We start from the raw sequence: 24,400 nt of genomic DNA on the forward strand, positions 1-24,400 counted from the left end.
TAAGCACAGTGATTGGGAGGTCATGTGGGCAGAACCACTTATGCGTAGCCCGGAGCAATGGGCAATTACTGAGATGGGTCATGATTTATTCCTGGAGCGAAATGTGGTCTTGGTGGCGGGTCTTTCCCCAGAATCTCCTATGGCACTGAGCACCGGCTGGCTGAGCTTTTAACCACATGTGCTTAAGGTTTTCATCTTTACAGAGCATTTAAGTTAACTGCTAGTATGCGATGTCGAAGCTTGCTGAAATGAAATCTTTTGTTTGGAAAAATTCCATTTTGAAAATTCAAATTTGGCTCAGTGGCATGCTGACTATTAATTTTAATTCATCTTAGGTCAGAGGGATGAACAGCTGTTCATACTAAGTGATCTTTAAGGAAGGCTCCAGTTTGATGACAGTGTTCTTTGAGACTCCATTGTAGAGAATAAGCATTTCAGTAGAATTGGTAGTTTGAGATAAAAAGAATGTATTTTTTAAAAAAGAATTTTAAAAAAGGGAATACCTATGAATCTTTTCACAGATATAGCCCTCTGTTATATATATGTGTGAATCAATTAGAGAGTGTTGTACTAAATATTTCTTCAAAAAGGTGTGTAGAGATAATTAGTAGACTTAATTAGATTAATGTACTTAACCATGGTCACCTTTCAAGTTGCTACAAATTTTAAATGAAACATTTTGTGCAATATTTGTTTTAGAGAAATACTGAGGTGGCTGGCTTGGTGGCATAGTGGTTAAGTTTGCCCACTCGCTTTGGTGGCCCTGGGTTCATGGGCCCAGATCTTGGGTGCTGACCTACACACCATGCATCAAGCCATGCTGTGGAGGCATCCCACATACAAAATAGGGGAAGATTGGCACAGGTGTTAGCTTAGGGACAGTTTTCCTCAAGCCAAAAAAAAAAAAGAAGATTGGTAACAGATGTTAGCTCAGGGCCAATCTTCCTCACCAAAAAAAAAAAAAAAATATTGAATTACAATAATATAGGCTTAAAAATCATAATTTGTCCTATAGGCATGCTGGATCCAGGGTGGAGGAGTATATTTTCACTACTCTCTGCTTATAATTTGTTTGTTTGCCAAAGTGATTAGTGTTTGGAAAGATAATGTTTTCATTATTTCTGTGTATGCCCAATACAGTATACTTTCATAGATATCCTGCACATCTGTACTCTCATGGATAATATGTCATATCCCGCTTTTCTGGTATTTAATCATTCTTTCATTCAGTCACTTGAGAAATAACATTTTTCTAGCACCTGTTATGTGTCAGGCACCATTGTAGGTGCAGGGAATGCAGTGATGAATGAGATAAAGTTCATGCACCAAAAGAACTTACCTTCTAATTTGCTGGGCCTCGTTAGGGAATATAGTGCTTGGTAAGAAGAATTTTCCAAGCACCCGAAACTTGTTTTAATTATTTTGGATATCCATCTTTCTGACCTGTATTATGACATTCCTTGCTGTGAAATTTAACCTTTTTATGATAACTCAGTGTTGTCATTTCAAAAGTGTCACCGGTGAAGCCCTTTGGGGAGCTGAGTCCTGCGTCTGTATCAGCGTGTAAGAATGATTTGCCCATCTGCCACTGTCTTGGTACTGTTTGGCCCTGGAAAAGCTGAAGTGATCAGTCCCATAGCAGGCTGTGTCTAAAGTGACCAGGCTGAATTATGATTTAATAGTCACAGAAGGAACAAGGACAGTCACACTGCCTCCAGCATGGTCACTGTGTTATTAATCAGTGAACTATTGTAAATTAGTAGCGTGCTCGATAAGATTTCAGGGAACACTGAGTTTGGCCTGCAAGAGTGCGAGTTGGGTTCTGAGGAAAGCCGTCATCCTCATGCCCAGCTTTGCCTTGAAGTCAAGTCTGTGATAGTTGTGCACTCCAGCCACTGAATAAATAGTAATTAAATGAACGATTACTGTTTCCAGCATTTCTGCCTGAGCTGTGCACCAGCAGGGCAAGGAGAGAGGAGTAGTGGGGAATCCTTACCCTCTCCAAAGAGTGTGCAGCTACTGCGTAAGAGACTGGAATTCATTCAGCGCTCACTGTGTGCAGGGGAGCTTGCTTAGGCAACGTATTTTATAAGAGAGGGGAAGGTCACATTGCAGAATTAGAGGGCTGGGTGGCACCTGTGAGGTCGTCTTGTTCAATCTGCTCGTTTTGGAGACTGGGAATTTTTGAGATTTGTTGAAATGGAAAGATTTGTCCCAGGTTATCCAACTAAAGAATGATAGTAAAGGTGGGGCTAGAATCCATGTCTTCTGTTGCTTTTTCCATTACGTCATAACCCAAGTCTGTTCTCTTTTAGGAAAAGGGGCAGTTACGTTGCACCCTGTGTAGGGCCCTTATTGAGGATGGGTCTTATGGGTTGTTAATGAGAAGGTTGTGAGCCAGAATAAAGGTATTACTGCCCATATTTATGCTGATCTAGAGATTTCTCCAGAAATCTATCCCAAGAAAGTGGAGATTGATGCACGAACATTTTGGGCAAAGCTCGACCATTAAAAATTTCATTGTCAGAATGTATTTTAGAGCCAAGTAACAACCTGGATGGCAAGTTTTGAAATCTTAATTTTCTATGTGATGAAAGTAATTTATTTCCTAATTATTCTTTTGTTATTTATAATGTTTGTAGGTTGGCAGCCTCGTTGGTTTGTTTTAGATAATGGAATCCTGTCCTACTATGATTCACAAGATGATGTTTGCAAAGGGAGCAAAGGAAGTATAAAGATGGCAGTCTGTGAAATTAAAGGTAAGTGAATATATGGAATTAGAGGAATTTGAAGTTAGGTAGGTAAAGGGTTCTTCAGCATACTCCAAAAAGAGGAAAAAAGCATTTCTAGCCAAGTGGGTATCTTCTAATACCATTTATTTCCTTAGCAGTCAGGAGTGGCACTTAGCGTTGTTAAGCGCAGTTTTGATATTTCTCCCTCTAGAAGTTACTTTGAATCAAAATCCAAAATACTAGTGCTAGTCTTCCAATTTGGACTTGAAAAACACTTTCTTGTGGATGCCACTTTAGTGTCCATACTGAGTCTACAGATGTTCTCTTTCATTCTCATTGTGGAAGGAATTGTAAAGATTAGAAGCTGAGCTCTAAAGATGACAAGGCCAGCTCTGTAGCGTTGTTATAGAGTGTGAAGTTAGAGTGGTAAACTCTCGTTCTTTGCTGAATCGGAGATAAGCTCTTCTAGGTGTTAGGGATGTTTTCCTTTCCTTTTCTTTCATTTTTTTTTTGGTGATCTTGAGAGTTTTGAGGAATACTGGTCAGGAATATTCTAGGGAGCCCTTCTCATGGAATTTTTCTGATTTGTTTTTCCCATGATTAGACTGGGGTTATGGGTTTTAGAGAGGAAGACCACAGAGGTAAAGTGCCATTCCCATCACATCATATCAAGAGTACATGCTGTTGGAGCTGTCCTGGTGGCGCAGTGGTTAAGTGCGCATGTTCTGCTTCTCGGCGGCCCGGGGTTTGCCGGTTCGGATCCCTGGTGTGGACATGGCACCGCTTTGTAGAGGCCATGCTGTGGTAGGCGTCCCATGTATAAAGTAGAGGAAGATGGCCATGGATGTTAGCTCAGGGCTGGTCTTCCTCAGCAAAAGGAGGAGGATCGGCAGTAGTTAGCTCAGTGCTGATCTTCCTCAAAGAAAAAAAAAAGAAAGAGTACCTGCTGTCAATATGACACATCACCCTTGGTGTTAACCTTGACCACCTGGCTGAGGTAGAAACTCAAGTTTCTCTGTTGTACAGTTACCCTTCCCCTCCCTTTCCATACTGTACTCTTCCAAAAGGGAGAAATAGAGCAATAAGTCATGCTGTAATTTTCATGAAGGAAGGCTTCATGGACCTTTGATTCATTTGTGTGTGTGGGGTGGAGGTAGGTGGGAGAGATCAGCCAAAATGATAATGAAAAGCATTGAATTCTTCCAAGAGAATTGAAAGAAAAAACTAAAGCACTAGAGGAGTGAATGTTAAACCCCTACCAGGGATCATGGCTATATAGATAGAGAGACACTTCAGCCTGGTGTGTTGTTACTTGCATGTTCCCTGAAATATATGGGGTGTAATTTTGTATTTTGTTTTTATAAATCACACAAGAAGGACACAAAGTGTGAGTTTTTATTCTTTAAAAAAGTGATGGTTTTGTCTCATTTCCTAGATTTGATTCCAAATGAGATTTGATGAGAGTCAGAAATCAAACTGTATTCAAAGTTCAAAGACTGTTAGTGGCAGAATTTTAAGGCAATTCCAAAATATTTTTAAGCATGGTGGCATTTTTTCTTGTTGGTGTTTGTTTGAAGTAATCGTTTTATTAAAGAATAGCATACAGAAAAGGGCAGAAATCTTAAATATTCAGCTTGAAGAATGATTACAAAGTGAACACACGTGTGTAACCACCACCCAGATCAAGAATTAGAATATTATTCGCATCCCAGATGCTGCTATATTATCATGTCTTCTTAACCACTAATCCTTCTAGAAGGTAACCATTAGTCTGACTTTTATCACCATTGATATGTATTGCCTGCTTTTGAACATTTTATAAATGGAATAAATCAGTATTTTTTAGTATGTTTGGCTTCCTTCACTCAACATTATGTTTGTGAAATTCATATGTTCTGTATAACAGTAGTTCAGTCATTCTTTTTGATGTGTAGTATTTCCATTGTGTGAATATCCCACAATTTGGCTATTCATTCTAGTATTGATAATTTTTTTTTTTCCATTTTGGGATTATAATAAGTAAAGCTGCTGTAAACATTCTTGTATATTTCTTTTTGAACATATATATTCATTTCTGTTCTGTATATATAGTCATGCGTCACTTAACGATGGGGATTTGTTCTGAGAAATGCATTATTAGGCAATTTTGTCATTGTGTGAACATCATAGAGGGTGCTGAAGGGGAACAAGATTTGCCACCCCAATAATGTGTCTTTTTAACATGAAGATTATTTTAGGGTGATTACTTTTAAGAGATAAAAGACTCAAAGTTTTTTTTCTCACCTCCCCCTTAACTGCCTGAAAGAATTCAGATTAAAAAAACCTGTGTCAGGAAGCCAGCTGTCACCTTAGCATAATATGAACTAGATGGTAGACAGGGAGGAACCTAGATAAGCCTGTTTGTTGACTTCCCCTCTGTGTTCTTCTGTTTCTGTGATGTCAAACAAACACTTGTTTTCCAAACCTTTGCTTCTTTTCACCTACCTTTGAAGACCTTCCTTCCCTTTGAAGCTTACACTCTCCCCACCCTGCAACATCTTTTGTCTTTAGCTGAGGATGGCATTTAAGATGAGGGCTTCTGCCATTTTGGCGAGTTCTGTGATTTCCCTGGGTTTCTCCTATGGATACATCTTATTAAACTTTTGTTTGTTTTTCTCCTGTTAATCTGTCTCATGTCAATTTATTTTTTAGACCAGCTATACCTAGAAGGGTAGAGAAAATTTCTTCCTCCCCTTCAGTACTTACGCAAATTTAGATGGTATAACCTACTACACACATAGCCTGTGTGGCACTAATCTTACGGGACCACCATCACATATGTGGTCTGTTATTGACAAAACATTGTTATGCAAGGAATGATAGTATGTAGAAGTGGAGAAGAATTGCTGAGGCATTGAATATTCATACATTTAAATTGAACAGATATTAAAGAAAAAATTATTCTTGACACTTGTTAAAACCATAAGGCAGGGGCCCCGTGGCCGAATGGTTGGGGTTCCACATGCTCTGCTTTGGCAGCCCAGGTTTGTGGGTTTGAATCCTGGCATGGACCTACTCCACTCATCAGCCATGCTGTGGAGGCATCCCACATACAAAGTGGAGGAAAACTGGTGCAGATGTTAGCTCAGGGCTAATCTTCCTCAAGCAAAAAAAAAAAAAAAAGCGTTGGCAATGTATTTTAGCTCATGGTGAATCTTCCTCACCAAAAAAACAAAACAAAACCAAACAACAATAAGGCAGACTTTTATACAGGTTTGTCACAATAGGTATAGGGACTGCTGTAATGGGGTTTTGCAGGAGGGGAGAGAGAATGGGCTCAACTCTGACTACAACAAGGAAAAGTGGGAATTTATAGCCAAGAAGCAGAGTGGGAGGATCAGTGGATAGAAAATTATTAAGAGGAAACTTCAGGGATAAGGGGGGGATTCTGGTTAAACCAACCTAACAGGATTCTTGCTAACGGCAGGCAAGGTGATCAGATATTACCTGGGGAATGGTGGGAAAATTTCAAGGATTTGCTTAGATATTGAGGGTGATCAGATATTGAGGGTGGGGGATTCTGACTAAACTGACTTAGCAGGATTCTTGCTAAAATTAGACTCTACAAGGACAGAGATGGAAGCCCAAGGTTGGGCCTAGTCAAGCATGGGGCCCAGAGGAGGCTGACTGAACTTTGATAGAGGAGAGAATCTTTGTCACAGATAATGCCCAGCTGTTTACCAAAGTAGTTGTACCAATTTATTTTACAATTACCAGAGTATTAGGGTTCTAGTTGCTTTGCATCCTTGCCAAAACTTGGTATTAGCTGTTTTAAGACTTTGAATATTTCTAATGTATATGATGGTATCTCATGGTGGTTTTAACTTGCATTTCTTCAGTAACTAGTGATATTGAGTGTTTTTTCAGATATTAATTAGCCATTTGAACATCCTCTCCTTTTGAAGTCCCTTTTCAGGTCTTTGGCCTGGTTTCTAAATTGGGCTATCTTTCACGTTAATTTGTAGGAGTTCTTTATATAATCTGAAGGAGTTTTTATATTGCAAATATCTTCTCCCACTCTGTGCTTTGCATTTTCATTCTGTTAAAGGTATCTTTTGATGAACAGAAGTTCTTAATTTCAATAAAGTCCAGTTTGTCAATTTTCTTGCTTAGAACTTTTTGTGTCCCACTTAAGAAATCTTGTGTTACCTTCTATTCTAATTAGGTCTGTGATTGATTTAAAATTTATTTTCATGTATTATGTCATGTAGCAGTCAAGACTCATTTTTCACCTATTTAGGTATCCAGTTGACTGAGCACCATTTATTAAAAAGAGCAACCTTCCACCCATTGCACTGTAGGGGGACATCTTTGTGACAAAGCGAGTGACTATATGTGGGTTTTTCTGGACTGTCTTTTGTTCCATGGGCCTATTTTTCTATCCGTGAGCCAATATCACACTGTCTTAATTTCTTTAGCTTTATACATCTTAGTATCTGATAGTCTGTCTTCTAACTTTGTTCTTTTACAGGATTGTCTTTACCATCACTGGCTCTTTGCGTTTTCTTATACATTTTAGAATCTGCTTGTAAATTTCCAGAAATATTTGCTGGAATTTTGATCAGAATTGCATTGAATTTATACATCAATTTGGGGAGAATTGTATTCTTGACAATATTGAGTGTTCTGATCCATTAACATGGTATATTCCTGTATTTAATTAGGTCTTTAATTTCTCTATGTTTTGCAGTTTTGCATATAGAAGTCTTGTCCATTTTTTCCTAGAAACTTAATGTTTTGGGAGCATTGTTCTTAATTTTGTTGCCTTCTCAGGTGACTAGTTTGGAGGGGACAACTCTTGACTGATACATAAATTCTGGTATGTTTGAAAATGAGTCATCTTATTTTAGTTTCATCTTGTAGCAACATCGTTGGAAATTAGAGCATTGTTTCTTTTCAGGTAGCTATTGGTGCTTTCACTAGAACTAGCAAATAGCAAAAAAGAGTTACTCGTGGAGCTGTGGGATTTCAGTGGTTTTATCCTAGCCTGGAAGTCTTTTGTACTCATCATTGATTGTTACATGATTATATATTTCACTATCTACACCCAAGAATGGCCTCTATAAGTAGAATAATAAGCTAGCAAAGCTTTTGTGCTACTTATTTGCCATAGAGCACAGAGCATCTGGTTAGTATTTTCGGTAATTAATCAACTGAAGTAGGGCTTCTGCCAGACTTTCTGGGGCCCTCGTAATTTGGCTCCACTCAGCTTGTCCATTTATGAATATCATTTGTAATATAATACAAGGCTCCATTTAGCCTGTCTCCTGATTTTCTCAGTACATATTATGTTTATCTCCTCATCTAAGCCTTTTCTTACACAGTTTTTCTCTTAACCAAATCCTGCTGTCTTCAAATCCTTCTTCTTGAAGGCTTATTTCCTGCTTCTTCTTACCTTTCTCTCGTTATAATTACGCATGAAATCTTTGCACCAAGGAATTCAACATTTGCGCGTTTTGATTACTTTTGGTGCATAATTTAGTTTCCTTGGTCAGATTGTCAGCTCTTTAGAGCAAAGACTCCTTTTTTCCTCCTCCTCTGTCTTCCCCTCTATCAGCACTGCTCTGACCTGAGTAAAGTCTTGTTGATTAATGACAATGTAACACAAATTTAGTCTTACAAAAAAGATTTAGGATTGGCTCAGAATAATTCTTGATTAGTTATATTTTGTCAGCGTATCAAGGGGGCAAGTATAGGAAAGGAGGAGGGTGGAGGGGAAGAGCTGAAGGTCTCCAAAATGCACGTGCTGTCCAGGTGGTTATGATATGCCCGTTACTTGAGGATTGCGGTTCCAATGGAAGGCTGCCATAGTTACCATCTAGTGTGCTGCTTCTGTAGGCCAGACACTGTCCTAGGCTTGGGGGATACAAAAGCACACTGTCCTTTCAAAGAAATCAGGGAAAAACGTGTGATGTGTGACAGTGCACATGTATTTAAGGTGGTACAGGTGCCCCAAGGAAGGGAGTTCTTACTTCTCACTTCTCAGTAGTTAATTTGTTGCTGTTTTCACTTTCATATGCTACTGCCATTTTGGCACTACTGCCAGCCTGGTTATATGTGAGAGGGTGGTTTGGAGAGTGCCATCTGATAGCCCCTTTGGGAGCGGCACTGCCTGCATCTTGAATCATAGTATGTTGTTTTAGGTGTTTGGAACATCTGATACTGTGTAAGAGTGCTGATTTGATGCTCCCCAAATTACTAAATCCATGACTGTATTCCCCCTGTGTTTATCATCACAGTCCATTCAGCCGACAACACAAGAATGGAATTAATCATTCCGGGAGAGCAGCATTTCTACATGAAGGCGGTGAATGCGGCTGAGAGACAGAGGTGGCTGGTTGCTCTGGGGAGCTCCAAAGCGTGTTTGACTGATACCAGGACTAAAAAAGAAAAAGGTAACTATAAACTTTTCCCTTGTGGTAAGAATATTTTCTTAAACATTAATGTAAATTGTCCTGTTCTCTTTTAGTAATCTGTCCTAAAGAAATAATCAGAAATGTTGAAGAAGATTTACATACATAGATGTTCATCATAGTAAAAAAAATTTTAAACAATGCAAAGGTTTAAATTTAGGAAAATGGTTCAGTAAACTATGGGCTAATATAGGCTGATATATTATGTAGCTGGTGAAATGTTTAAAAGGAATTTTAATGATGTGAGAAAATATACAAGGTTAAATGATAATTGAAAAAAGCAGGATTCAAAATTACGTATGCGTTCATTGGCCAGCTCAGGAAAGATATGTGAGAATTGGTCAAGTTGTTACCCTTGGAAAGGGAATTTGTGGGAAGGAGATACACTTTTCACTGTATACCCTTTGGTACCTTTTGACTTTATCATGACATATATTTGCCTATCAAAAGGATTAAATAACAATCAGAAGCAAACCAAATAATTTATGGAAATAGTTCCACTATATGCAGATATAATGTGAAAATAATAACAGTATTTATATCTTGGTAGTGAGATTGCAGTTGTTTCATTTTTCTTTTCTATATTTCTTTGATTTTCCAAAATTTTTTATTGAGCATGTATTACTTTTATAATTGAAAAGCAATAGAAGTTATTTAAATTAATGGAAGCAACCAAATTATGGATATTGAAAAATGAAGTCTGAGGATTGAATTTATACCAGTTTATACCAATATATGAAAGAACCTCATGGATAGAGTATGGCTTAGGGTAGGATAAGAAGGAATGGATGGTCACAATAGCCAAAAGGTGGAAACAACCCAAATGTCCAGAGCCAGAGGAATGGATAAACAAAATATGGTATATACATACAATGGAATAGTATTCAGCCTTTGAAAGGAAGAGAATTCTGACACATGCTACAGTATGGGTGAATCTTGAAAGATATTATGCCAAATGACATAAGCCCATCAAAAAAGGACAAATATTGTATGATTCCACTTGTGTAGGATACCTCGAGCAGTCAAATTCCTAGAGACAGAAAGTAGAGTGATGGTTGCCAGGGGCTAGGGGAAGAGGGAAATGGGGAGTTAGTGTTTAATGGGTACAGTTTCAGTTGGGGAAGATGAGAAAGTTCTGGAGATGGATGGTGGTGATGGTTGTACTTTATGTCACCAAACTGTACACTCACAAATGGTTAAAATGGTAAATTTTATTGTGTATTAGTTTTTCTTCAGTTAAGAAAAAAGAAGGACTGGACTTAAGTTTGAGTAGAAATTAATTTCGCTTAGATCAGATGGGCAGATAGAGCTGGTTCGGTCCATTCTGTGTAAAGTGGCTTTGTGGCTAGTACCACAAAGCGGTGCCACAGGCTCAGGGAATATGGAGAGGCATATTTCCCCTGCTTCCTCTTCTGTTTACACTTCTAGTTTAGAAGGTATTGGTAAATGAGTGGCTGAGATTATGGCTGGATATTTAGTCTGTCTGGAGATATTAAAGAAAGGAAAGTAAATTCTTAATAAAAAATTTCTGAAAACAATATTGTAGGAAAATGAAGTTATGAAAGGAACAGAAGGAAATAAATATTTATATACAATAGTTTTAACTACATAAAAATTAAAAACTTTTGTATGTCAAAATATACAGTAAAGAAATCTGAAAGCTGACAGATCTGGAAAAGTATTTGTAGCATATAGTACAAAAGAAAGATTATCTTTACTGCATAAGAATTTTTATAAATTATCAACTTGTATATTATTAAGGGAAACACCAAATATCAGAACTGGAAAAATGTGTAAAGGACAAGAAAAGGCAATTCACAAAAGAAGAAATATAAGCACTTTTCAAATGAAAGATGAGTAATAGAATGGAATTACCTTGTATAAAATATCCAGGGGTCATCACCCTGTGTCTGGAAGTTAGTCTGCCTAAACTTCATGTTAGACATATGACTCCCATTTTTTTTCCAGTAATCTAAAGAGAGGGTTTTTACTCAGGGCCGTTGTATCCTATTTCTAAGGTCTCACATTTTTTAAGCTATAGGTACTTATATCTTTTCCCTTACTTTTAAATTATTCCATTTTGTTGTATTGCTCAGAGAATATGAGAACGATCTAATTGAATGTTTATATATGTTCCTTTCAGAAATAAGTGAAACCAGTGAATCTCTGAAAACCAAAATGTCTGAACTTCGCCTCTACTGTGACCTCCTAATGCAGCAAGTTCATACAATCCAGGAATTTGTTCACCATGATGAGAACCATTCATCTCCCAGCGTAGAGGTATAGCAAAAATGATCCTTTCATGTCTGTTTATGCTTTCCACTACACTGGGGGCTGAGGTTCTTCCCATGAGATGACAGAGAAGCATTTTCAAAATGAATTATTTTCAGCTATTCTGGGCTCTCCCTACTGCAGACTCTGTATCTGGAAATCAGTAGAATCTTCTAGATTATGTCTGTGCAGCCAGAGTAAAGCAGGAAGTATCACTTTTCTCCAGGAAGTCAGGGCCTATCTTTGCAGCCTATTGATAATTTGGTGTTTGGAGTGGAGAAGAAGCATTCTAGGCTCTGTTCTCCAGGCTGACTGCATGAATTCATTGGACAACTGCTATTCCCTTTCTTTTGGTAATAAGGTCTTAGCTTCAGCTACTGAGAGTTGATAATTTAGCTTTATGAAATAACTTAAAAGAAAAATCCTCAGAACAAGAATGTGGGAGTCAAAATTCAGATTTCTAGGATCTGCCTATGAAACAGGCTCACTCTTACCAGTGGGTCCTACTGCTCTCCAAGTGAAAGGCCAGCATGGTTCCCAGTCCCATTTTGCCTAATTTGGGAGAAGTGGGACAAGAAATCTTCTCACCTCTCCTTTGGGGAAGAATCTTGTGTGAGATAGGTCATGTTTGGTTGCAGGTGCATAAACCCCAAGGGTACTTACTGTTTCACCACAAGTTAGCTGGAGGTAGGGGCCCTCACATTTGCTCCAGCAGCTCAGGGATAGAATCAGGGGTCCAGGCTTATTTCATCCTTCCACACTGCCATTCTTGGCCTGTTGGGTTTTTCTCCTCATGCCAAAGGCTTCAAGGTGACTGCCAAGATCACGCAGAGGCAAGAGGCAGTGGGCTAGCCAGGGTGGAGAGAGACTTCAACTTGCTGTCCTTGGCTCTTACCAGGGAACAAAAATCCCAGAAACTTCCCAGCAGACTTCTCATCATCTTTTTTGTCTGGGTCAAAGGAAACTAGGAGAAATCAATATTTGATGAAAAGTTGTGGAATAGCCATGACTGGCTTAGACCAGTCTGTATTCATCCTCCATGGTTGGGACACTTTACTTCCATAAAAAAAGATTGAGGTTTTTACTCTACCAAGGAAGAAGTGGGAGAATGGGTCTGGGGTAGACATGAATTATACTTGACCCTAAGTAACTCTCAGGGTGTTCCACGGCTGTGACCACCTTCAGAATTCTGATAGAAGTTTACTCTTTAGGTTAGGTTTGTCTAAGATAAATTTTTGTACATGGTTTTTCAATATGATATTTGTTTTTAATGCAAAATATTTTTTCTTGGAATCTAACTTCCTTCATTGTTTATCTGAGAGACAGACATTTCTTATGCAAGTGTTGCTGTAATTTTCTAAGGTAGTGTATTTTAAATAGATTGACCATAACCTAGTAGGTGTCTGCTGGAGATAATGTTTCATTACTTGATGATAAGGTGGTACATGATTCCACATAGTTGTGTGTGAGTCTGTTCAACTCTGTGTGTGTAATTTTTCAGAACATGAATGAAGCCTCTTCTCTGCTTAGTGCCACGTGTAATACATTCATCACAACCCTTGAGGAGTGTGTGAAGATAGCGAATGCCAAGTTTAAACCTGAGATGTTTCAGCTGTCCCATCCGGATCCCTTAGTTTCTCCTGTGTCACCTTCTCCTGTTCAAATGGTTGGAACTTCTTGTTTTTCTTCCAGTGATGTTGCATGCGGTTTTGTTTTTGTTTTTATTTTTAAGGGTTGAAACTGGCAGTGGGAGGGAAATAGTCAATAGATTGAATTTATTTGGATTATACTCATATTCTGTATTGGAGCCTCTCAGTGGGTGGGCTCAGCATGTCAGCGTGTGCCAACGTCCTGAGCCCCTCCACCTGGAGGGCTTGTGCTGTTTACCCCTGTGTGCCAGGAAGATATTATAATGCTCTGTGGATGCTGTGGCATGAAAAAGGTTGGAGGGTACTGTTCTGCTTGATAAAAACATCACAGTGGGGTGACGTTTTACCCACAAGGGGATAAAATTAAGCAAATCTTTAAAGGAGTTGTAAGGGATTTGAAACAACATGTTACAAGAGAAACAGTACTTTGTAGTCAGCATTTGAATTTGAACCCTCTGAGTAGGCAAGTTCCTTAATCTCTCTGGACCTCATTTTGAGCTTCATCTGTAAAATAAAGTGTCTCATACATCTGAGGTCATTGCGAAGGATTTGACCTATTTAATGTTAGATGCTTAACGTTAGTTTCTTACCTTCTGATTACTCTGAACAAGTACTCTTTGTGGGCGGTGATGGATTCCTGGTCCTTTTGGAGCCAGTAAACTTGCTCTAACATGCTATGGGGAACTCACAGGTGAGAGACGGTTTGATGCAACTTTACATTTTTTTCATCAAACTGTTTTCAGGAGCCCTTTTATAAAAGGAAAAATGTCACCTGGCTACCATTTTAGTAATTACCTGGTCTTATTTGCTGGAAGAAAGAATAGGGTACAACTTATTGCTAGGTTCTCTTACTTACCCCAGCAAATTTAGTTATATGAGATTTAGTAAAGATTATTACCTAACTTTATTAAGGTCATTGTTTTCTAATCAGTGTATGATGGACTAAGAGTGTCCTCTGAGAGGTGTACCATGGGAATGAGTTGTATGGCCAGCTTAGTTTGGGAAGTGCTAGGTTAACTTAAACGAATTGGGTTTCTCTGTCATAGGATTTCTTACAACCTCTTTTATTCTGAAATGTATTATGAATCTCTGAGAAGGAGAGGTGATATGCAATGTTTCTGGAATTTATTTGACAGTTGAACCCTTTTTGTTTTGAACCTTTTTGAATACATCTCACAGGACTGTGGTAGTCAGTAGAACACGGTTTGACAATGTTGCTTTTTAGAACAATTGTAGATATACTGTGAACTGTTAAATAACACATATAGTTAAGATGGGTATATAGTGCTATGTTCCTGAGGTTGATATACAAAGGGTACACTATTTTTTTTAAGGTGTACTTTATAGAGCCAAATACGATAAAAACACCTCAGACCTGCCTTGTTTTTGCATTGAACTTCTGAGGAAAATGCCTTCTGTTACAAATGCTCTGTAGTCCAGAGAGGTCGTATGTATATTTTATGTATAGGAAACTGTAATAACTATCTCTTTTAAACCAAAAACCTTTATCAGTAGAAACATTACAGTAAACCTGATAAGTTAATCTAGGAAATATCAGTTACAGACCTCTTATTTTCCCTTGCTGTGCCATTTTACTTCATACATAAAGCAAATATTCTGGAGACACATAGTGTGGAAATTAAGGTTAGACAGTCTTCATGGGAAAGTCTTCTTTTTTTTTTAATAACATGAGTAAATGAAAAATAAAGCTGAAAGGTTTGAGAATTCCAAAATTAACTTGATTTTTATAACCATTTTATATAGTTAGTCTCATTGTGGCCCTCTTAAAATTAACTTGCATTCAGTTATATTTCAAATCATCTTGGAAGTTCAAACAATTGTGATTTTGATCCACAGATTGAGTGATAATTGTAGTGAGGATGTCATTGGGTGAGTAATCCTAAAGGAAGTGATTTCTGTTAAAGGAGATGTTAATGTCCAGTTGTATCTTAGTCAGTCATATTAGATGTCCCCTGGACTGCAAATTGGATGGGTCATAACTTTTATCATTTTAGCTGGGATTTCTCAGAGCAACTGGTGGCTCATGTTACAAATGTAGAAGGCATTTACGTAACACAGGTTTTAGACTTGGACTTGTAAGCCTCTTGAGCCCCTATGTATACAACCATTTTGAGGCTTTAGTATAGACTTTGCTTTTTTGCTACCTTGTTAAACGTTGAAATAATCTGTTTTACTTGGCTGCCTCTTTCTATTTTTTTGGTGGAGTAGTTGGATCTTCTGAATTTTTTTTAGTATTTGTCATATTTATTAATGCTGTGCTTAATCTCATTTTATTTATTTATTTGTATTTTAAGTATATGTTTTAGAAACCTATTAGAGGCTTAGGGTTCTTTTGAGTTCTTTAACGACTTGAATTATTAATGCCGTTTTCCATGAAAACCACACTTTACAACATCTGTGTAACAGCTACCTGAATAATGAATGGTAAAGAGAAGCTTTGCTACCAGACTCTATTCCTGCCCTTTAAAAAAAAGAGAGAGACATTTATTAGAATATTTTCTGGCTTGCTAGATACTCCTTTTTATCACAAATAGTGTGATTTTTTTTTTGGACTCGTTAAGTGTACTATTTTTTATATTTTTACATACACACATATGTGAGATATACATAAACTATAGGATTTGGTTTTTAGTATTGAGAAAAGGATCCAGCTTGTTTTTGGGATGTGTTGAGAAAGATTCCAGTTAATGGTTACTAGGGAAAAAGCTAGACATTGTGCTAATGATGTTGTTACTTGAATCTGTGAAAAATAAATTTTTTGGCCAGCCATCCTTTTCTCTGAGTAAATTTATGTTAATTATGATAATAATATATTAGAGCTACCTTATTCTGTTTGACATATGGATTATGCTCATTTTCTTTTTAAATTTCTAGATGAAGCGTTCTGTCAGCCACCCTGGTTCCTGCAGTTCAGAGAGGTAAAATAACGTTTTCTTTTGACTAACGTCTCTTAAAATGATACCTGCTTAGGGAATTCTTTGGATCTTTAACCTAAAGTGATGTCGAATGTAAACTCTGGAGAGAATCTGGTTCTGATTTGTTCAGCATTGTCTCTTAGTGCTTAGTACTGGGCCTGGCCCCAGTAGGTAGTCAGTAAAGAAAAAAGTGAGTGACTAAATTAATCAACAAGGGAAGCACCTGGCCAGCTGTTGTACCTTTTTTCAGTGTTTGAAATTATATCAAATGATGGCTAATAGAAATCAATTTTTGATGTATCAAGGCTCCAGACGAGCTTAGGTTCATTTACTGTATCTTTTTATAGCATCATATATTTATGTTCAACAATTGTTTTATTAGGAGCTAAAGATCTTGCTGAAAAGAGAGAAAAACCAATTGATATTTTAAAGTATATATTCTTATCAACACATTTGAAAAATTTACCTTCTAGATAGAACTTGCCAACATCCCAGGCTATTAAGGTGGTTTTTATCTTGGTAGGTAATATTTTTTTAAGTTGCCTTGGTTGTCTTACTTGGTTCCTTGGAAAGTGATGAAGTTATAGTGACATTAACATTTATTTCTCTAATAAATGCTAACTGAGTTCTAACTGAGCCCTTATTGTTGTTTTCTCACTTTTTTTTCCTCTGATGATTATGTGATCTTTGACTGAACTGTCATGTGCTTAGAGGAGTCCAGTGACGTACATATCCAACCTTCAGGGATTGAAGAGTTTCAGTAACTGAATTGACAAACTTTTATTTTTATGATAGAAATTTTTCTAAACTGTATTTTATCCTTTCTACCATATTTAATAAGATATATTAGGAATTCTAAAACTTTATTTTTTCTTGATAAATGAAGGTTGTCTTTAAGAGCAATAATGTTGGGCTGTCATACAGTGGTAGCCAAGGTGCTGTTGACTGGTGGTGATTTGCTTCTATGTTTAAATTTTTAGACTGATTTTTCTAGTTTTCTGATTTTCTAAAATAGTTTTTCTAGCCTCCTTTTTGCCATCTTTATCTGCTCTTGCTACTGTCAGCAAGTCGGCCTCTAGCATGTTCCCAAACCACTTGCCCATGCCCTTCACTCTGCTGTTTTTGATCAGATTGGATTGACAGTGCATACATGCACTTGTGAAATCCAAAACTTTTAGTTTTCAAATGTTTGTTAATCATCTGATATGTCTACTGTCTAGCTAGACTGTCCTCTATAAAAGTCGCTTCTTCTTCATTGTACGCCTTTTCCATTTGTTGGGCTCGGAGGCCATATTCTCCAGGTTACCAACCAGCTTCTAAATTACCAGATTTACCAGAATCTGGTAACTTCTAAGTTACCATATTCTAAATGATTTGATTTGCTTCTGGCCTGACCTCTGAAGGAGTAGAATATTGCTAAAATAGAACTTAGGGCATAAAAATAGTTCCTTTTTCATTTTAAAGAGAAGTCATTTAGGGGCTGGCCCCGTGGCCAGGTGGTTAAGTTCGTGTGCTCTGCTGCAGGCGGCCCAGTGTTTCGTTGGTTTGGGTCCTGGGCACGGACATGGCACTGCTCATCAAGCCACAGTGAGGCAGTGTCCCACATGCCACAACTAGAAGGACCCACAACGAAGAATATACATCTATATACTGGGGGGCTTTGGGGAGAAAAAGGAAAAAAATAAAATCTTTAAAAATAAATAAATAAAGAGAAGTCATTTAAAACTCCATTTGAGGGTGTTTTCATTTGTTTAAGGCCTTACAATTTAGTGCTCTTTATGTGATTTGCAGGAGTAGCCACTCTATAAAGGAACCAGTGTCTACACTTCACCGACTCTCCCAGCGACGCCGTAGAACCTACTCAGATACAGACTCTTGTAACGATATTCCTCATGAAGACCCAGATAGTAAGTTAGAGGGACTCTGTCTTTTCTTTTGGCCTTTTTAGCAAAATTGTTATGTAATTTTTGAAATGAAAGATACTGACAGTGAATGCTGTACTTTGCCCTTGTATTAATTTCTTAATTCAGAGCTAAGCAAACAGCATACAATCAACAGAAGCTCATGTATCCTCTTGCAAACAGCTTAGTTATTAACGAAGTGCTGAATATCTCTTTGTGAGTAACCTATCTGAGATTTATATATATAATATCAAAATCTTTCACTCTTACTGTATTTTAGTAATCTCTTAGTAATCTTCTGCTCTCACTATGTTTGCGTTTAAAAAACATTTTAGAAGAAAGCATGAATTGTGGGTAGGATTCTAGGAGAAAATAAAGGCAAGTTCTAAGTTCAAAGAAAAAAAATCAGCCTTTTTACTTAAATAATTTGTAATGAACAAGGAGAATAATTTTTTCTGGTGGTGGTGGTGAATTATAGTAGCATTTATTCCTGCACCTTTTTCTCCCTTATTTTTTAAAGAGGCAGCCTACTGCAATTGAATACTTTAGGGAAGCTTTTGTGATTTATGTTAAAATTTAATTATTTTTCGCTTTAGGGAAAAAGCTTCCTAAGTATGTCAGAATATCTAGTTAGACAGTAATGACCATGATTTCCAGTGAACACAAATATGGTCTTATTATTACAACTCCATTAATAGACTTTTGCTTTTCAAAGTCTTTACTATTGCTCATGAAGCATACAGGATAGAAATTACATACTGTTCTTCTTTAGGGAGCAGATCGTGTTCTAAGAGTTGATTTGTAAGTCAGTTGTTTGGAACACAGATTTTATTTCCCTTATGGAAATGACATGATGAATGGTGGTTAGATTCTTTAGATTGCCTAGAACAGCTGAGCTAATTCATAGTATGACTGAGAGGGAACAAAACAATGGGTTGGATTTCTAGTATTTGAATATATTGAAAATGTTGATTAAAATAGAGTTATTTTCTTAACCAGAAGGTTGAACAGGTTTGATTAGAGGAGAATGTAGGGTTCATGAAGATGTTGGAGATTCTAAAAGGGACTGCTGGTCATTTTCAGATCTTCAGAAGGTGACGGCATCTTTTTTTTTATGCCCATATTCCTTACAGAACTAATCATCTCTGTATTGATAGAGAGCACTACTCTGTGCTCACTATGATTTTGATTTGAAGTTGGGACAGTGGGTAAAGAAATGAAGGAAGGAAAAGGGATGATGTGGGGTAGGAGAGGGAGAAAGAAACTTTCCTGACCAATTTAGTACAACTTGGAAGAGATAAGGAAAAGAGAAAGAAGGTTAAACAGGTTAGGTATGGGGAAGAAATGTCACTGGAGGCAGGTAATATGCATTCTGATCCACCTTGTTCTTTCTGCCTTTTATATATGACCCTTTTAATCCAGAGCTCATGAAGGAGTTCTTTATGCTGCCTTGCACTTTTCTCTAGATGCCACTGCTTTGTTTTCTCTAAGGGAATCATTTTGATTTGTGATAGCGAAATTAATTTTTTTAAAGCCAGCCATTTTCCTTAGCTCTCTTCTCTTTTATGCATCCTGGCCCTAAATTCTTGAAAACAGTTTTCATAAGATCTGAGTGTAAATGCCTTATTCGATTTAGCAATCCCCAATTTAGCTGTTACGGAGTATAACAAAACTAGTCACAAATACGTGCGCACACACCCACACACACATGCATACATATTTATATACATACACATACCTCAATTCTCTAGAAATTTTTAAAATTGGTAAGTGTAGGCTGGTCAGAAGTTTTATCCTTAGATTTCCTTCTGTTTATCCTAAAGTTTAGTGTCTCGGTTGACAAAGCAGAGATTGAATTAGTGCTCTTCCTTACAAAGTACATATTTTGCAATTGGCAGTCTTAGTTGAAAGTCTTTATCCCAAAATATTCTTTTCCTTTGGGGATGCAGCTGCTTCTATTTTTTATCAACTAGATTTTTAAAAATTATAAAGTAATAGATGTTCATGTTAAATTCATATAATATGTACATATAAAAGTCCAGTTGCCCTGGAACAGGACCATGCCAGTGTGTTTAGCTGTGTTCACTTGCAACTGTGGTGATAAGTTTTGTGAGTTGCATTCCAAATGGAAATATGGGAACTTTCAGTGTGAGGTACCTTGTCAGCTTTGCTCAGAAAGTCTTGTGATGAAAAGAGCAAGCCCTACGTTAATCCTAGTTCGTTTACTAATTGTGTGATCTTGGGGTAGGCGTGCAACCTTTTTTGGGTCTTGGTTTCTTTGCCTAGAAAACAAGGAGGGTACTAACAGCATTAAAACTATCAAGCTGAAAAAGCAATAGTTAATTAAGAAAGACTAAATTCAATTCAGCAAATATTTACTGGCTGCCTAGTATGTGCCAACCATGGTTCTAGCAATGAACAAAACTAATATCTCTACTTTAAGTAGTTTCATAATTTGTTTCATGAACTCTGAAGTTTCTCCTATGACTGCCAGTAGTAGAAAAGTTAGATTTTTCTCTGTTAAAGAAACAACTGAAAAATGAGCAGGAAGCTAAAGGAATTTCATGTCCCTGAATAGGAAACTTAAAATGTTCTTTCAGAGAGGACTCGAGTTAATATTGATAGGATGTTTAACCTTTTAATCAATTTCTTAATAGGACCTGTTCACTGTTCAAGAAATACACTTAATGGAGATTTGGCTTCAGCACCCATTCCTGAAGAAAGCAGACTTATGGCCAAAAAAAATTCTGGCTCGGAAGATCCTCTTCCATCCTTCTCTTCCTGAGGAAACGGAAGTGGCCAACTTCCTCTAAGTATTGCTATGCAAAAGCTGCTGTAATTAAACTATGTTATAGGGAGTAGTTTTTCCCTTAGGATTTCTCTGCACTTTATAGAATATTGTAAAACAAACAAACAAAAACAACCCACATACCTTTGAAGTGTATTTTATCTTTATATAGTTTATTTGCAAGAGTATTTTCCTAATAACTTCACGGTATGAATGTGCATCTTTTTTTTTTTTTAAACAAATGATAGTGTAACATTTTGACATTCATAAGGACAAATGTAGATATTTTTATAAAAAACTGTGAGGGACTGACAGCTTAGTCAGTGTGTATTGTAGCTGATAAACATGAAATCTTATAAACATAAGTTTTCAGTTTGACAGAAGTGTGATATGTGTAACTTGTGCCATGGACCAAATGGTCACTGTACCCCAGCTAAAAATGAGTTACGATAGCAGCTTGATGGTGATTGTATTGTATTCCTTTAAGCAAAAAGGAAACATTTAATATTCTAAACATTTTAGCCCAAATGCCATGACATTGAGGATTTTTAAAACACCAGACTGTGCTGTCCTTCATACATGAAGTTGACACTACTGATTTGTCAATACCAAATGTTGGGTTAAAGTATTTAATTTTTATTTATTTATTTTTCTGTTGCATCAAAACATGATTACATCCTAACGTTTATGACCTACCAAATTTAAGATGTGTATACATTGTTATTTACATGGTTCTAGAATAGAAGTTAATGTTGTAGTGACCTTGCTCACTTACACCAGAGAAATAAACAACTTTCAATGGAAGAGGATTTTAGTGCTTTTTTCCTAAAATAGACATTAAGCTGCTGTTGTAAGGTATTAATGTTAGCAGCTCTTTAGAATATCTAGGGACATTTTTTATTTATGAATATTTATACAAAAAAGGAATTCTGTCAAGGCGACTGCTCTACATCACTTGAGAATGGCATTATTTAATTAAAGAACAAACAGCATTTGTTGGTAGTGCCTGTCCATAGCTATTGTCAGTGTTTGCCTTGTAAACTGTTTTTTTAAAATTCACTTTAGAGTGACAGTTTTGTCCAAGGTCTTGGATGAGGAGCACTTTAAAACAAACTGGTTTGGTGTTTTTAAGTTAATCATATGTTTAATAAATATGTGGTTTTTGCATTCAAACTCATCATATAATACATTGTATTTTTTACATTTATTGATATTCTGTCTAATCTTTATCAAGTGCTAATAGTGTTCTTTATTGCTTTGATTTTGTTTGTATATTTGGACCTCATAGTGAATACACAAATGAGGCATGTTTTTAGTTTTGTTGCCTATGAGCTTAGAATAATGTGGCTTATTTCACTTTAAATTTCTCTTGTAAGTTTGTGTGGGACTCTTTTTTTAAGAGTTAACATTTGATATTTACTTTACTGAAATAAATCTGTAATTATAAGCTTTCTTTCTTAGGTTTAAAATGGACATAAATAATTATCTACATTAAAATGCATTTAGAGAAACTGTATGCTACTTAAAGTATTTGTGATTTTAAATAGCACACAGGTCATTAGACTATATTAAGTGGAAGCTTTTTCTACTCATATATTGTACTCATATGTCTAACTTGAGAAAATAAGAAGTTTGATAATGTGGTAGGTTTTCATGTTGAACAAGTAATCAGATTTTTTGCTTCTTTTTTTTTGGTAGTAAGAACTTGTGTAGTGATAAGACCATGAAGGTCAAGGTGCTACTCATGGGGAGTTTTTCTGGTAGTTTTTTTTGAACTGATAGGTTTATAATGAAAACACCCTAACAAGCTTTTGAACTCATGGAAAATAAATCTGTTTTCTATTGCTTTATCCAAAAAGATGAGTTCCTGAACAGTTTTGTATAAATATTTTTTTTAAATAAAATGCAGTCATTTCTGTTTCATATCATTTTTTTCCCCTTGAAACAGGTGCTTTGAACAGTTTTGCTGGATTCCTCAGTATGGCTTTTATTGTGACTTGGAGCCACTTTTTTTCCCTTTCACACATTGTGAAATCATTTTTTTTGAGGGGATATAAATGTATCTTGAATTCTATCCAGATTTTGATCAGTGAATTGGTAGCATGAAGCAACCTTTAAAGCTTCAGGGAACCTTGCATTTTGAGGAGCCCTGTGTAATTTCAAGTGTGCCTGGCTTTTCTGAATTTTAAGAAAAAGATGAACCAAATAAGACTAATTCTGTAAGAATTTTCGCTTGTCGGGATTTTCTGTAGTGTGTCACTGTTGCTTGTTCCTGTTTTGCTTTGTCTAGGCCGTGGGGTTATTGAGAAATGTGGAGACTGTTGGTGTATCAGTGATCTCCTAGGCAAAACCAGTGCTTGCTTTTCTTTTCAAGTGCCTGGTTTCTGTTGTGTGGAAATCGCAGGCCTCCCTGATTAAAGCGACTTGATGACAGTTCTTTTGTAAATGGACCAAATTTGAACGTTGTTATTATCATATTGAATTATTGTGTTATCTTCAATCAGGGCAAGTCCAGAAATGGACACTATTGCTTAAACTTAAATTCCATGGCAAGAGGTAAAGAATCTTCATTTCCACAGTTGCCATGGAACCTTTGACCCTGAATTGTAGTTTTTCACTATGTGTTATTACATTTGGTGTTTAGAAATCATCATGAGATCTCAGGAAATGTATCCTTGTAATATTGCACTGCTCTTTATACTAATCCCATATATATTATCTCAGTAATTTGGACTCTACCAATCCTTTACTTCTTTTATTAAATGAAGTGCCTCTGGGTCTGTCCTTTGAGACTTGCTGTTGCCACTTGGTGCAGAGGGAGAGTCGTGGCCTGAAAGAAAGCCTGGTTAGGTGCAGGAGCTCCTTCGAGGGGGAGGTCTCTCTTTTAATAGCCCTGGGGGGTTAAGTAAATTGTAGCTGGTACATAGGGCTCCTTTTCATGTCTTTGCAGTTCCCCAATCCTCCTTTCTTTGAATTCATACTAAATTTGTAAGTTTAAATTCTTTTCTTTTATTTTGTGAGGAAGATTGGCCCTGAGCTAACATCTCTTGCCAATCTTCCTCTTTTTGCTTGAGGAAGATTGTTGCTGAGCTAACATCTGTGCCCATCTTCCTCTATTTTATGTGGGATGCTGCCACAGCCTGGCTTGACAAGTGGTGCTAGGTCCACCCCCACCTGGGATCCGAACTGGTGAACTCTAGGCCGCCAAAGTGGGGCACGCGAACTTAATGGCTTTGCCACTGGGCCAGCCCCTTCTTTTCTTTTTATAAATTTAGCTTGTTTTTACTAAAGTAATTCATGCATATCATTAACCAAATCAAATAGAACTAGAAGGCTTATAATGAAAAGCAGTTGCCCCTCCTCCCGACTTAGCGCCCCAGAGACAAGTACTTTCAGCTCTTGGTGGTTTGTTCCAGTATTTACCTTCCTGTTTGAAAATATGTTATATTGCTTTTTCTTGATTTATCAATTTCGGAAATGATTTCTTGAATTCCTTTTATGGCAGGCAGGATTTACTTTTCCTATATCCCTCCCTCCCCCACCCCTCCCAATATAGATTCATCACTACTTTTTGTTAAATCAGTAGATACAAATGTATCACTGCTGAACCCTGTGGTGAACCATCCTTATTTCCTTTCTACTAGAACTTTATTTTTCCTGGAATTAAAAAT

General features: G+C 36.9%; 1 protein-coding gene across 1 annotated transcript in view; it reads left to right on the forward strand.

The window, feature by feature from the left end:
• Positions 1-22,652, forward strand: part of PLEKHA3 (pleckstrin homology domain containing A3) — a 24,975-nt gene extending 2,323 nt beyond the window's left edge. Inside the window, exons 2-8 of the mRNA XM_001917545.6 lie at positions 2,643-2,759; positions 9,011-9,166; positions 11,328-11,464; positions 12,957-13,121; positions 16,000-16,043; positions 17,832-17,947; positions 20,599-22,652. Of these exons, the coding sequence (XP_001917580.2) occupies positions 2,643-2,759; positions 9,011-9,166; positions 11,328-11,464; positions 12,957-13,121; positions 16,000-16,043; positions 17,832-17,947; positions 20,599-20,726 (863 nt within the window). The 3' untranslated portion in view covers positions 20,727-22,652. The remainder of the gene's footprint in view (positions 1-2,642; positions 2,760-9,010; positions 9,167-11,327; positions 11,465-12,956; positions 13,122-15,999; positions 16,044-17,831; positions 17,948-20,598) is intronic.
• The last annotated feature ends 1,748 nt before the right edge of the window (positions 22,653-24,400 follow it).

The sequence above is a fragment of the Equus caballus genome, chromosome 18 (genome assembly GCF_041296265.1).
Source record: "Equus caballus isolate H_3958 breed thoroughbred chromosome 18, TB-T2T, whole genome shotgun sequence".
Taxonomy (NCBI): domain Eukaryota; kingdom Metazoa; phylum Chordata; class Mammalia; order Perissodactyla; family Equidae; genus Equus; species Equus caballus.